General features: G+C 32.3%; 1 protein-coding gene and 1 long non-coding RNA gene across 2 annotated transcripts in view; one reads left to right on the top strand and one right to left on the bottom strand.

Moving 5' to 3' along the window:
- Positions 1-472: 472 nt before the first annotated feature.
- The window catches only part of LOC122516963 (unconventional myosin-XV), a 53,918-nt gene continuing 40,522 nt past the window's right edge, over positions 473-13,868 (bottom strand). Inside the window, exons 28-35 of the mRNA XM_043635213.1 lie at positions 4,275-4,660; positions 2,563-2,866; positions 2,066-2,461; positions 1,733-1,917; positions 1,499-1,631; positions 1,203-1,407; positions 986-1,122; positions 473-736 (exon numbers count right to left, since the gene is read on the bottom strand). Coding sequence (XP_043491148.1) covers positions 503-736; positions 986-1,122; positions 1,203-1,407; positions 1,499-1,631; positions 1,733-1,917; positions 2,066-2,461; positions 2,563-2,866; positions 4,275-4,660 — 1,980 coding nt within the window. The 3' untranslated portion in view covers positions 473-502. The remainder of the gene's footprint in view (positions 737-985; positions 1,123-1,202; positions 1,408-1,498; positions 1,632-1,732; positions 1,918-2,065; positions 2,462-2,562; positions 2,867-4,274; positions 4,661-13,868) is intronic.
- On the top strand, positions 2,823-3,385 carry LOC122516971. The gene is made up of 2 exons (XR_006303696.1): positions 2,823-2,891; positions 3,053-3,385. It is a non-coding gene; the product is annotated as an uncharacterized LOC122516971 (long non-coding RNA).

Raw genomic sequence — 13,868 nt, 5'->3', positions numbered from 1 at the left:
ATATTATTGAGATAATAATTGTCATGATTTGAAGAGAGAAAAACAAAAAAGAAGTAAAGTAAAAAAAATGGGTATACGTAAATAGTACATATTAAACAACAACAAAAAAAAAACAAACAAAAAAAAGTATTATATAAATATTATAAATCAAGAGAGAGGATTCGACTAGTATTCTGTACTGAAGCCTAAAACCAAAAAAAAATATCCCCCGAGGAATTAACAATAAATTCCTTCGACGTACAGAATCGTCGTTCTCTCTTAAAATTAACTTCTTCTTTCCATTCTTTGAACGATCCTATACTCGGCGCTATTTACACAGTCGTTATATAGTAAACGCTTTTTAGATAACTCAATCTTCAAACCAATTTTACTTTCGTATCCCGAATGATCGAAGAAGAAGAAAAAGAAGAAGAGGAAGATCGTTCATAGTTATTTCGAACGATCTTAGGATCCGTCTTGTAACAGTGACAGATTAAAAAACGAAAGTTTAATGTTAATGAGTTTATCTCATTCCAAAACCAATTCCACCACCGGTCTGCGAGTTGGTAGTTCTTTGTTCCATGGTTATATACTGCCTAATCAGACGTGAAATTTCATGAGCTTGCTCTGTTTGCAGTCTGGTTATACGTTGTTGCATAAGATTGCCACATTTCATATCCAAGTAAAGTGTACCTTCCTCGGATTTAACTTTTCGCGTTGAAATAACTTCGGAGTATGGATAATGATACAACGTTTCCTAAAATATTTTTCACATTATTGTTATATAAATAATATATATTTTAATTTTTATAAGGATGAATCAAAAGTTCGTGCGTTTATTGCGTTGTTTCAGATAGTGCAATTTTTGGAAGCCAATAAAAAAATTACTTTATATGCGAGTAAAATATTAATTTAAAAAACGCACGAACTTTTGGTTCATCTTAATAATATTGACACTTTTTCCTTTTTCTTTTTTTTTTTAATTAGAAATATTTAATATACTCACGTGAGTGACTAAGTCTACGAAATGTACACCGTGACGATTCAAGGCCAATATATGATCGCCGCCCTTTTCTTTACCCTCAGGAATTCTTTTCACGGCGAAAAAACTCGACCCGAATAACGGCCATTTTGATAATATTTCTAAAAATTCAAAGCCATTCGTGAAGTATGTTTTTTTTTATTTGTGATTGAAGTCGTTAATAAATATATTTTATATTTACCTAATACTTGGGCTTTGGAAGCAGCTGCTGTTATGAGATGTATGTTGTTCCAAGCTTGTTGTACCATGTTCGACCATTGCTGGGGTCTTGGTTCTCTTAAACTAAGCGCTGGTTTTGGCAACAAATATTTTATTTCCTTTGTAGCAGGCTCGTGCGTCATGTCAGCTGCTCTATGCAAAAGTGCTGCTATTTGAGCCATATCGTACTGAAAGAAATTTTGTTTCTTTAGAAATTGGAACAATAAAAAAAAGAAAAAATAAAACAAAAAGTTACATTGACACAATTGTAATACTTACAATGACGTCTTGAGGTAAATGTTCTCCGGGTAATACTAACAAGAGTCCTTCTAAATAATCCGGAGCAATTTGGTTAAAAACAACTTCTATGTACAATGGTGCGTCAAGCCTTAACGAATAATACCACACGGATCTAAGAAATGAACAAATAAAAAAAATTATTCGTATAGATGTGTGTCATTAACATACATTATTTATTATAATAAATTTTTAATCGTATTGATATAATCGTACCTGCAAAATATTAAATAAAACACCTGATGATTTTTGTGTAATTCGGTGGTCACGTCTAATATATATTCGTCTCTTGCCAATGGCATAGTAAATGCATCCCCATCGACTATACAATATAATGAAAACTCGTCCATCTCGTGTGGATTTCTTACAGATATAACATTGCACATTTCTTCGATGACATCCTTTAAAAATAAAATATATAATAATTATTAATAATAAAAAAAAAGTACAAACAAACAATTAAATTAATGATATTAATTAAATACGTCAATTGAATGAAATAAATGAATATTAATAAGAATAATAAAAATAAATCAAATTAATCAGAACCTGCACAACCGTAGTACATTTAGTGTTGATCACTCTTTCGGTTCCACCAGGTAATCTATAAATTTGTCTTTTAGCATTTCTTCCCGCACTGATAGCCATGATCTCTTCTACGCTGGGTACATTTTTTCGTCCACCATATTTAACAGTTTTTCTTAAATTTTGAAGACAAACCGTAGCAGTACCGTGATAGGCTCGTCTCTTATCGTAAGCTGCAGTTTCGAGATATTTAGTTAAATACGGTTTTAATCCTTCGCTGCAAGTGAAATAAGCAGCTACGATACTGAAAAGACGCCATCCGCGTTGACAGCTGTCTGGATTAGGGCTCTTGTTGTTTGTTGTTTGTTTCATCAATTGACAATAAACTTCGTCACGTAATAATTCGTATTTGTGACAATGCTAATAAAATGAATGTTAATAAATTCCAACTAATGAAATCAAAATATACATATTTATTTAAAATATATGATAATGATGATAATCATTTAAAACATGTTTACCATGAGAATCGTGTAGACACATTTGACCTCGCTCATATCAGGAGGTAACGGTTGATCTCCCATATATCTCATCAAACATAGAAAACACTCGACGGCCAATGCACTTAAATCTGCATCAAGTCTCAAAAGACTTTGTTCAATTGGTACATTCGAATATTTGACAAGATCCACTTGTTCCTTCCATGTCCATTCTGCACCATCTTGTTGTCCTTTGTTTTTCTTCCCTTTTTTCTTGCTCTTCAACGACTCGATCACTTTCAACGAACCACTTATCGAACCGTCCGCTGTTTTTAACATCTCGAACCTGACGAACAAGAAGAGAAAAACGAGTAGGTATTTATCTTTTCTATTAAGATTTTTCTTTTTAAAAAAACAACAATTATATCGTTAAAGAAAAAAGATAAAAGGTATTTGTGTTTTCTTTTCCTCTCTCTCTCATTGATTTCCGTATTAAAATGCAAATTGTTATAACGACGATTGTGTTTTATAGGAGAAAGGCCTGATGAAAATCTTTTTTACCAGCACATCCTGAGAGCGCACTTCTAACTATGGAAAAAGAAGGAAAAGAAAAAAAAATATATGAAGAAGAAATGGAGAGCGCGCGATTCAGGAAGAAGACGAAGAAAGAGAAGAGAACCGTGTCGGTGATTGGTGGTTGATGTTATCTGAGAACTGCATGCGTTATGCTTTCTCAACACGAATCTCTCCTCGTGTGTGTCTTCTTGCGTAAGCCAGGTGGTTTACCGATTATCATTTTACGTTTTATTCATTCGTCGTAATTATTGTACTACCGCGATCGATAATAGTAATAACGTAAAACTAGCTTTTATTACTTTTATTGCATTTATTTATATCCCCCTCCTTGACCCTTTTACTCACTGATTTCCACTATTTCTATCGATGGCTTGGAATTTTCTTTCAACCAGGACAAGATTGGTGACATTTTTGTCGTGAAAGTCTAATGTATCTCTCGTATACGATTCGATCTTGCATTTTTTTTAAATGCAAAAATATTTCCCCCTCTCGCCCCCAACGCCTTAAACAAATAGATTTTATCTTTTTACGTTTTATGCCTACGTACAAAATCGAACGCAAGATTTTTCTTCTACATTGTAGAATGTGTGAATTCCGTACTTTCATAAACCTTTGTTTTCAACATAATGCTCTCGATCAAGCGGTTTAACAACGTGCATGAGAAACGAACGAAGCAGACGTTGAAGATGCATCGGCAATTCGAATTGTTGCTAAACAAAGTTATGTGAAATTTGATAATAAAATATTTCAAATATTGTTTTACTTTATTCTCGAGTTATAGTCATTACAAATTAAGTTCATATTTATAGAAGAAGAATATTTTAAATACAATTGTATTTCTACTTTTTTTACGATATAATACGAAAGAAATGCTATTTGAATAATCTGCTATAAGAAATATAATTCGTTTGTTAGTCATGCTTTCATTAAAAATCGTAAAGTCGTTCGACTAAATTTTTCCGATCATTATTTATCGAATATTAACCCCCTATAGTATAATAAAAATAATATAATGTGAAAACTTATAGTTTAATTATTACTAATTACGAACTAACAATTATTTTCGCGATCAAGAAATAAAATTGAAAATATAAAACAATATACTTTTTTTGATTGTTAAAAGTTACGTGACGTTATAGAGAAAGAAAAATTTACATAAGAAAATATAGTTGACTTACTTTTCCGTGCTTTGTCTGAAATTTAACATGGCGTATTGCAATAGTGAGTGTTTTCCATCGTTGACAACGGGACCACTCTCGTAAATACTCTCGTCGTGCAATCTTCCATTGTCTTCCGGTTGTCGCCATTCTTGATTGGGGCTCGTTCGATGATTTTGTTGATTCTTTTGATGATTAGCGTGATTAACAACGGACACGTGATTTGGCACGCGATTCAACGGCATGTGATTTTCATGATTGGAAATAATGTGATTGTTTTGATTGTGAGATTGGACGTGATTCGTTGTCGTCGCGTGATTTGTCTGCAACTGAATACTCTTTGTGATCTGCGATACGTGATTTTCATGATGATGATGATTCGGCTTTTGTTGGGGTTTCTGTTCGATCTGTAAAAAAAACGAAAAAAGAACAAAAAATAAGAAAATTATTTATATCATCAAAAATGCATTTACAATAACTCAGATAATAAGTATGGCAGATCGTAAGATAACTTGAAATAAAATAACTAAATAAGTATAACGAATCGCATAATGAATAAAGTTGCGTATGATGATCAGTGGGGCATGCTAACTGGTTAGTGTATATGATAAAACGATTACTAAGTACGATTAATAGTACGATAAATCATAACGTAGAGGTAGGGTAAAGATAGATATGTATATGATAAATCATAACATAAATTATATGATCAGAATGCTTTTCTTTTCTTTTCTTTTTACTTTCTTTCAAAAGACTCTTCTTCCCTCGCGTGTCTTCGTGCAATTCGAACGAGTTTTATCGCGACTCGACGAGGACCTCTCTTAACGTTTCCTCCACGCTACTCTTTTGCCATTTTCATTTCCTTCATTTCACCAGTCCTCTATGTACGGTATCTGATCAGTTTCTCGTACGAAAAAAACAACACGTTTCCCTTCTAAGCCGATCAATTCCCTCTAACCGACACGCAACCGCGTTTCTCGAATTGCTACTTTTTTTCTTTTTACTCTTTTTTCTTTCTTTTTCTATTATAAGTAGAGAAAGAAACATTGGCATCCATTAAATATCAAGCTCATTAATAATAAATTGTTTCAACCTTCTTTCAATTGATTTCTCGTTGATTTTCCGCGGATGGATATCGAATACCAAGAGATATTTCAAATCTCGTTTCATCAATGGTTTTTTCTTTTTGCATTATCTTACCTAGTTTTTCTCGACGTTTCATGCATTCTGTCGATGTAATAATACCTTTGTTCGTGGTATTATTTAAACTTATAAATCGATAATGAAATTAATTATGGACTTTTCTCGTCGTAAAAAAAAAATAGAATCCAATTCTCGTATGTTTGTACAGTATCTCGATCCGATCTCCATGACTAAATAAAGCGACACCCGGTATATGGATACTTGAAAGCTCGATTCTTAACAAGTAAAACTATCAAACGCGTGTGTAAGTGTCTGTATAGATATATGAAAGCATATGTGCCACGGATATTTGTTTGTATGTGGGATAAACAGATGTCGACCCTGACCCACATTATATCTCAAATGCATCCACATACTTGCCGTGAGATGAAACTAGACGAGTGTTAACGAATTTATAATAACTTATACGTATCACGTGATCACGTGATGCATGTATGAACATGTCTCGACTTTCTAAGTACTAAAGCGAATAAATAAAAGAAGTCCGTATTCGCGGAATTGACGCTTTCGAAAAATGCAGTTTCTAATCCGGTGATGTTTAAGTTTAAGTATAATCTCGAAATACCAGTTTCCTTATCAACGTTACAAGCATATGGCGTTAATGATCGAATGATATATTAAATAGATTCCCCTTTATATACGTATACGGATTTGTTATATTTTTTGTTTTTGTTTTTCCCCCTATTTCTCACGAAACTTATAAAGTGATCTCAATAATTTGTGTTAGATATATTTTATTAACTGACATAGACTAAAACGAAGACGAAGACTACGACAAGGATGAACATAAACATATCTTTTAACACGTTTCATTTCTTCTTTGGTCATATTATATTTCTTTAAGATAGGTGCCTCTCATTCGAGATAATTCGCCTTTCGCACAATCGTGGCGTGGAAACAGTTATCCGGCATGATTTATATAAAAGCATCGAACATTCCTTTCCCCATGCCTTATTTTGTTCACCTAGCGGTATGTCTTTATTCTTTCTTTTTTTCTTTTTTCTTTTTTTCTTTTCTTTCTTTCCTTCTTAAACAAAAAAAAGAATTTCTTGTGGTAAACGTAAAGATTTGTACGGAAGAAAGAGGCGACACATTTCTATCATCACCTTGCGGAATAACACGTACGATTATTTTCAACACTTTTCTTGAGAAAGATAAAAAGAACAAAAAGAAAAAAAGAAGAGATAAATGGCAAAGAGAAAGAGAGATAGGAAAAAGGGGTGTTAAAAAAAAAGAAAAAGAAGAAAAATTATGGAAAGGTGAGATCGATTCAAGGTCGACTTCTTCGTATACCTCGAATTCATATAAAAAACAAAAAGTTGATTTCCTAGAGTTCGTAAAAATGAAACCAGAGAAATCCTTGAATGTTCGGAAATTTGTATTTCTATTTATGCGATCGAATGTAAGTCAATTATATGTGAGAATTTTGCACGATTTACGATATTATTTTGATTTGTTTATAACGTTTCTCCTTTACATTTTTCTTATTCATCGTTTCTCATAGCAATGTGGGAATGTTTATTTATTAACAATAATTGAATTGTTACTTTTAAAATGAACAGTAAATTATAATCTGATGATTACTTTTCAAATTATGCATATTTAATTATTTTATTTTTCCATTAGCAGCGAAACTGTAAGATACTTTCATTCCCATTAACACTCTCACATTCATTTCTGAATGAATAATAGAGAGAAACATTTAAAAACATTTCAAATATCTTTGTCTCGTAAGAGAAAGATACGAAATTGGAATTTCTCTTTTTCTGCAACGCAACAAAATCGAGGATAAAAATATAGTTTGTGGAATGCATTCGGTGATCGGGAGAGAAGGAAGGGGGGGGGTTGACATTCAGGTAAAAGTAATAAGAAGAAGAAAAAAGAAAAGAGATTCGACTTTTTTTAATAGGGATCATGACCTGGAAGCTCTTGACCTTCTCGTCGAGTTTCTTCAAGGTCTCCTGAATGGTGGTGAGCGTTTTGTCGTTCGACTTTTCCTCGGACGCCTGTTGTATTTCGTTTTGCGTACGAAGTTCCTCGAATCTCTTCAATATCTCACGTACGCTAAGTTTATTTCCATCGTTTGCTGCGTTTTCTTCCGTGATCGTCTCCATCTTGGACATCCTTCGATCACCGTTCACCCGTGCCATCATCTGCTCGCTATCATAGAAATCTTGAATGAGTCCGTTGATCCTTAAATCATCTGTACCGTTTCTTTGACGATTCGGTGACGGCGTACGATACTTCCTACCGTCTTCCGCATTTCTCGTTAAATTGGGTGACGAGTTTCTCGAGTTTCTTAGCTGACAACCCTCCTCCAATCTCAATTGTTCAATCGTTGGTTGAGATTGATTGCGATGATTATAATGATGATGATGATGATGGTGATGGTGATTATTATCATGATCAATTTGTGATTCATTTTCCGTACTCTTCGTCGAGTTATGATTGATAAAAGATTTTTGATCTAACTTCGACATATCTATACGAGGAATATTTTCGTATTCGAATTTTTGTTGATTACTGTGGTAATCATTTTTCGTATCTTTACGAACGTAATCGAAACTTTTCGTATTCGGATTCAAATTGTTCTTGTTAACGTCCAATTGATTGGTATATACCAAAGGTGTAGTTGTACGTGATAAATCATCGGATTTTTTCTTAAGTTTGTTACAATCGTTGTCACGAGCGAAGAATTTAATGAAACCCGTAGTTGTTCTCTGTTCGATCTTCGAAGTGTTACGATCGAAGTTAGATGTTTTTTCTAAAAATGCTCCAGAATCATCGGTGTGTCCATACTCGTCGCTGCTAAGATCGGATTCCGAGGATTTAACTAGAAGACTGTCCGGTGAATTTGTTTTACGATCCTCGTCTGACAAACTTTTCAAATCGAATCTGTTAGCTAAATTAACTAGACTCTTTTTGTGTGATCCTAATTTTGTTTCGTGATTATTATCGTAATGTCTGCGATAATCTTCGTTCAATCCGTTATACAAACGATCGGACGTTATCGATTTTCTATCATTTTTCGTTTCAACGTTCTTTCCATTCTCGTTAACGTCCAATCTTCGTAAAAATTCTGATCTTTTGACGATACGTTGAACGTTATTAAAAGCATGACCGTCAACCTTACGAAATTCACTTTCCGACGATTCCGAAAAGTCGGCAAATTGACTTAGGATTTCTGGTCTGTGCTTTTGACGTCTTCTCAAGGTCGTCGGTAATTCTTCCCAATTTCCTAATAGTCCTCTTGAAAATACACCCTCGGCATCGGATACCTCGCGTTCCATCATCGTTTTCTCGATTCTTCTTTTTCTTACGATTTAATGTTCAATTTATATTCGACTTTTCTTTTCTGTTTTTTTTGTTATCCCAACATTACAATCCAGTTAGTTCGTTTAAAAAATTCGAAAGATTTTCCAACGCCGATGCATCGTTCCACGGGTACATAGCATTCTACAATTAATTTCAAGGTTATGAGAAATTGTTTTTGGTGTGTTTTTTCTTTTTCTATTTTTTTTTGGAATACTTTAGAAAAATATCTCGAATATATCGTGACTTTTAGATATTAAAGTAAAGTCAATTTTATATATGCAACCATAGTCTTCGTGATACTTTCGATAAATTTGTTATGGACTTTCTCTTTTAATTTATACTATAGAGCGTAAAATTGTCTTGATATGATGGATGAGAAAACGATTTTAATGCAAGAAATTACGAAGCCGTTTTTAAGGTCATTAGAAATCGTCTTCACCCGATAGCAGTTCGATAAATGATAGTAATTGCATTCTCGCATACTTCGAGAGGTATTTTGCGATTTGACCTATCGAGAATAGAAATATTTTCAAACCTGCGTTCATAAAAAAGGAAATATAAACTTTACGTAACGTTGTCGAGGCTTTTAACGCAAAGCAAATCGTTATTTGCAATTAATAAAAGAAAACAAAAAAAATCATAATCGTTGTCGATCGAAGAAACGTTTGCGGATTTTATTACTACTCTCGCAAAGAAATTTTTTTTCTATATAAATATATTAGTTAAAGAAAAAGAAATCGCATATGAACATACTTATAACGCGGAAATGCTACCATTTAATATATATCAATGAAAAAGGAATTCAAAAAGTATGTAAGTAAGAGACAAATTCATAAAGCAAGACAAGCTTTCGATCCTTTCACCCGAAACACCTTTCTCCTTTAATTAAACCTGTTAACCGAGAAAATGTTCGATCGGTAAACGTAGATGTGTAATTCTTTTTTTGTTTTTTTCTTGACGAAAAATAAAATCGTTCCAAAGAATACAGGAAGCGTTGGATTAATGAATGAATACTAAAAAAAGCCATAATAGAAAAATATAATATAATGCTTTTGTTTTTTTTTATAAAAAAGATCGTTTAATCCTATTTATTTTACCTTTTATTCGATAACTCGACGCTTATTTCCTCGTTAACAGATTAACATTCGATATAAAATCTCGCACATGGAAAAATTTCTAAATAAATCTAAGCATCCGGTTAATCATATATTTTTTTTTAAAGTATTGAATTAGTTTTAATATTTTAAACAGATTAAAGAATAAGTTAAGCATGCAGATCAAGGAAGATCTTATTTCTTTCTTTCTTTAAAGGACACCGTGAGAAATTCCATGAAGAAGACTCTCGTGGGATTTGTAAGCACTCAACGACGAACAATGCTTTGCTTTTAATTACAATTATTTCGCGCTAACAAACTCTTTTTTTTTCTTTTTCTTTTTTTTTCTCTTTCTTTTTGTCGCAATGTCGACTGACTGAGAGAAATGGTCATGTTTATTTTTTTTCCTTTTTTCCTGGAAATCACGAGTAGTCGTACTATCATTGAAGCGAATTAATAAACATGAAACTTCGCTTTTAATCGCGACACGTTCCACTCTCTTCCCTTTCCAATCCCTTTCTGTGATTTTTTGCTTTTGATACTTTAAACCGGTAATTCCTAACAGTCAGAATTCTTGCAAACGGCCCACTCATTATGCAATTTAGACTTATTATGCAATTTTTTAAATATTCTTTTTCAACTTCGAGCACGCATTACATTTTTACTCGCGTTTGTTCTAAATTACTCGAAAATTTTGTAATTTCGTATACAAAGAAACAAGGAAACCGGTTTTTTAATTAATTCACGAATGATATATAATTTCTTTGACATTATCTAACGGGAACAAAAAAAAACACGAACATCAGCAACGTGTTTAATAATGAAATTATTGAAATGAATAAGTAAATAAATAAATAAATAAATAAATAAATAAATCATTATATAAATCGAGAGTAACGTTACACCTTTGCCTTTATCAAGAAATCGTCGTAGTGTATAAGTGCTTAGCCGATTGTTTGAGAATTGTAACTTCCTGTTTCGAGACAAGGTTAATAAGGCGATAATAACGTGCGGAGTCATTAAATTATAATAACGCATGGTACATTTGATTATGGGAGATTCTGGATAAAACAAATGAATGATTAATCTCAACGTTCATTATTATATTTTCTATCCGATTTTTCTCGAAGAAGAATCAAAAAACAAGAAGATCGATATCTTTAATCAACACTCGTGTATCCATGGATATGTAAAAAAAAAAGCAAATAATATTTCCATATAAATACATACATACATACATACGTACTTGTATACATACATACGTGTCACGTGTTTGATAAAACAAAAAGAAAGATAAAAAGGGAAACTGATCTTTGATTCTATTTGAAAAACTTGAAACGATAAGATATTATTATTATTATTATTATTATTATTATTATTAACGATTAACACGAAGTCGGCAAGGGTTCGACTTACGTAACAGAGATCGCGATCCTGGTAATATTTTCTTATTTGAAAATAGCCGTGGTAGAATCGTCTGTTATGCTCGAACGAAGGAGTCCTCGGATGGAAAAGAAACTGCGCGTTTAGTTCGGACATCTTACGTCAGACCTTTTTTATTTCTTCTTCTTTTTTTAGAAAGAAATAAACAGTCTTTCATAAAAAAAAAATTAAAAGAAGAAATTACGTCATTTGTTAAGAGTATAAAACGATAAACGTAAAGAGTCACTTTTTTTTTTTAATAAAAACTGATGTGAGATAAAGGAAGAGTAAGCAAGAAAAGAATGAGAAATAAAAAAAAAAAAGAACGTAATCGATTTTTCGTGACCGATAAAACAAATTTCTTCATCTTTTTCGTATTTGCACGTTCTTTTTAAACGACGAAAATAACATCGTTAAACCAATTTTTGTAGTCACAAATTTTATAATAATATTCTTTTAGAAAAGAACATTTTCCAAATTACTTATGTTCTTCCGTGGAAAAATCAATAAGTGTACCGTGACTGCTTATACACTAATTAAATTAAAAACTATTTCCATTTGTTTCGTTTTACATAATTTAAAATTTAAATGATAAATATTTTATTCTTTTTTTTTTTTTACTGAACTCTTGTAATATTTATCAGATTAATTTATTTATTATCAACCTACTCTACAAAATAACCAAAGCGTTCAGTTAAAATATCAGAATTTATGAATTGTTACATGAATAAGAAAATATTCGATTGTGAAAAACGTTATTCCACGATTACGATGGGAATCGTTTCGAAATAAATCTTTTTAAATATTCGTTCTTATCCATTCATGTATGACCATTTGAAAAATTCAATAAACATTTTTCCAGCGAGAAAACAAACCGTTAACCGTGGTAAATTTTATTCGAATTTATATTTAGTTTCAGGAGATAAACAACATCGTGTAAGACTGTTAGTAGTAACCGAGCATCACGATACGAATACTAGAAGATTTCGCCATGACACTGTCATGGGAAACCGATGTATTACATCTTACGACATTGTATCTATTGAGATCGTTTCAACTAACTAAACGAAGAGAAGGTAAACAGATACAACCATATGCTCCAATACAATCCCGGTTTTGATTACTGTAATTTTGACGAGTTCAAGGATAAAACTATCAATTTCGAGTTCCCGAAGAATCGATTACATATTGTTTAATATATATATCAATTCTGATATACATTAAAATGAAAATTTTGCAAATGTATTTAAGAAACAAAATTATTTATCAATTTTTGTTAGATTTATTAACACGAATACGCAAACACATACACACACACACACACACATATATATACACACGTACATTGATATTTCTAACGGAGAGATGTAAATGATTCAATATTTACGCGTCAACTGCGTCAACTGTTGAGAGAAAATTCACTTTTCGAAGGAAACTAGTCTTCGATTTAAAACGACAACCGGTCATAGTAAATGTCGTCGTTATTTTCTATATATAATATTTTCGTTAAGCACATTTTTTTTTTTCTTTCTCCTTATTTCTTTTAGTGTCACGCACTATTAATTACATGACCGTTCACCGATTCGATTTAAAACCGCACGCTCGTTGTTACACATCGGCACGCATAACGTTAATCGTGCCAACGCTCTCCGTTCTATTACGATAATTTCTTCATTGTAATTGTAAAACGAGGGAGTGTAACGAGTCACGGAAAGGCCAAACCTATTTGACTGACGTACGCGTTATACTTTAGATCACGGTCGAGTTACGATTGACAGCACGTAAACACATTTATATACATATATGTATATATAATATACGTACTATTTTGAAATGACAAATCAGAACGATTTAAATGATAAACGATTTTCTGAGAATAATAACATGCAATAGAAACAATCAAAAATAGAACAATCGATTCAATTAAATATACTATTACATATATGTAATATGTAAGTCACGATGTATTCGAGATATCCTATTCACCTTACCCCTCTCAAAAAAGAAACAAAAAAATACTTTTTATTCTCACTCACATGAAATTGTAAAAAAAAAAAAAATGGATTTTACTAAACACTGTCACTTTTTCTTCTTCACTTTTCAGATCAATTTATCAATCTTCTCAAAAACACATTCCGAAAAAAGAAAAAAAAAAAGAAAAAAAATTCAATTACAGTATATATATCCTTACATCAATTTTTCTATAATAACACGTTTACAAACGAAGATATGTATTCACAAATCGCGTGTATAAACTTTTTTGTGTGTATCTTATTCACAAAGTTATGATAGAAAATCAATATGAAAGAGCGTAAGAGAAGATGATGATGCGCTGTTGTGTTCCGTACTGTGGAACGACGAATGAGTGACTGAAGGAAGAAGAAGGCCCGGTTGTTGGTTATTCGAGAAGTTGGTCTTCCGTCAGGTAGGTAGCCTCGGTAACGTTTCTAGGCTCAACACGCTTCGAGGTTCGCGCTAAGAACTCTGTTGAAGCCGATGCCTTCGAAGGACTGATATCTGGGTCGAACCCCTCCACCAGAAACGACGATCTTTCTTGAGTATATGTATGTACACTTACTAC

The sequence above is a fragment of the Polistes fuscatus genome, unplaced genomic scaffold (genome assembly GCF_010416935.1).
Source record: "Polistes fuscatus isolate 324 unplaced genomic scaffold, CU_Pfus_HIC Scaffold2, whole genome shotgun sequence".
In the NCBI taxonomy this organism is placed as follows: Eukaryota; Metazoa; Arthropoda; class Insecta; order Hymenoptera; family Vespidae; genus Polistes; species Polistes fuscatus.
This window is presented reverse-complemented; position numbering and strand designations above follow the sequence as displayed.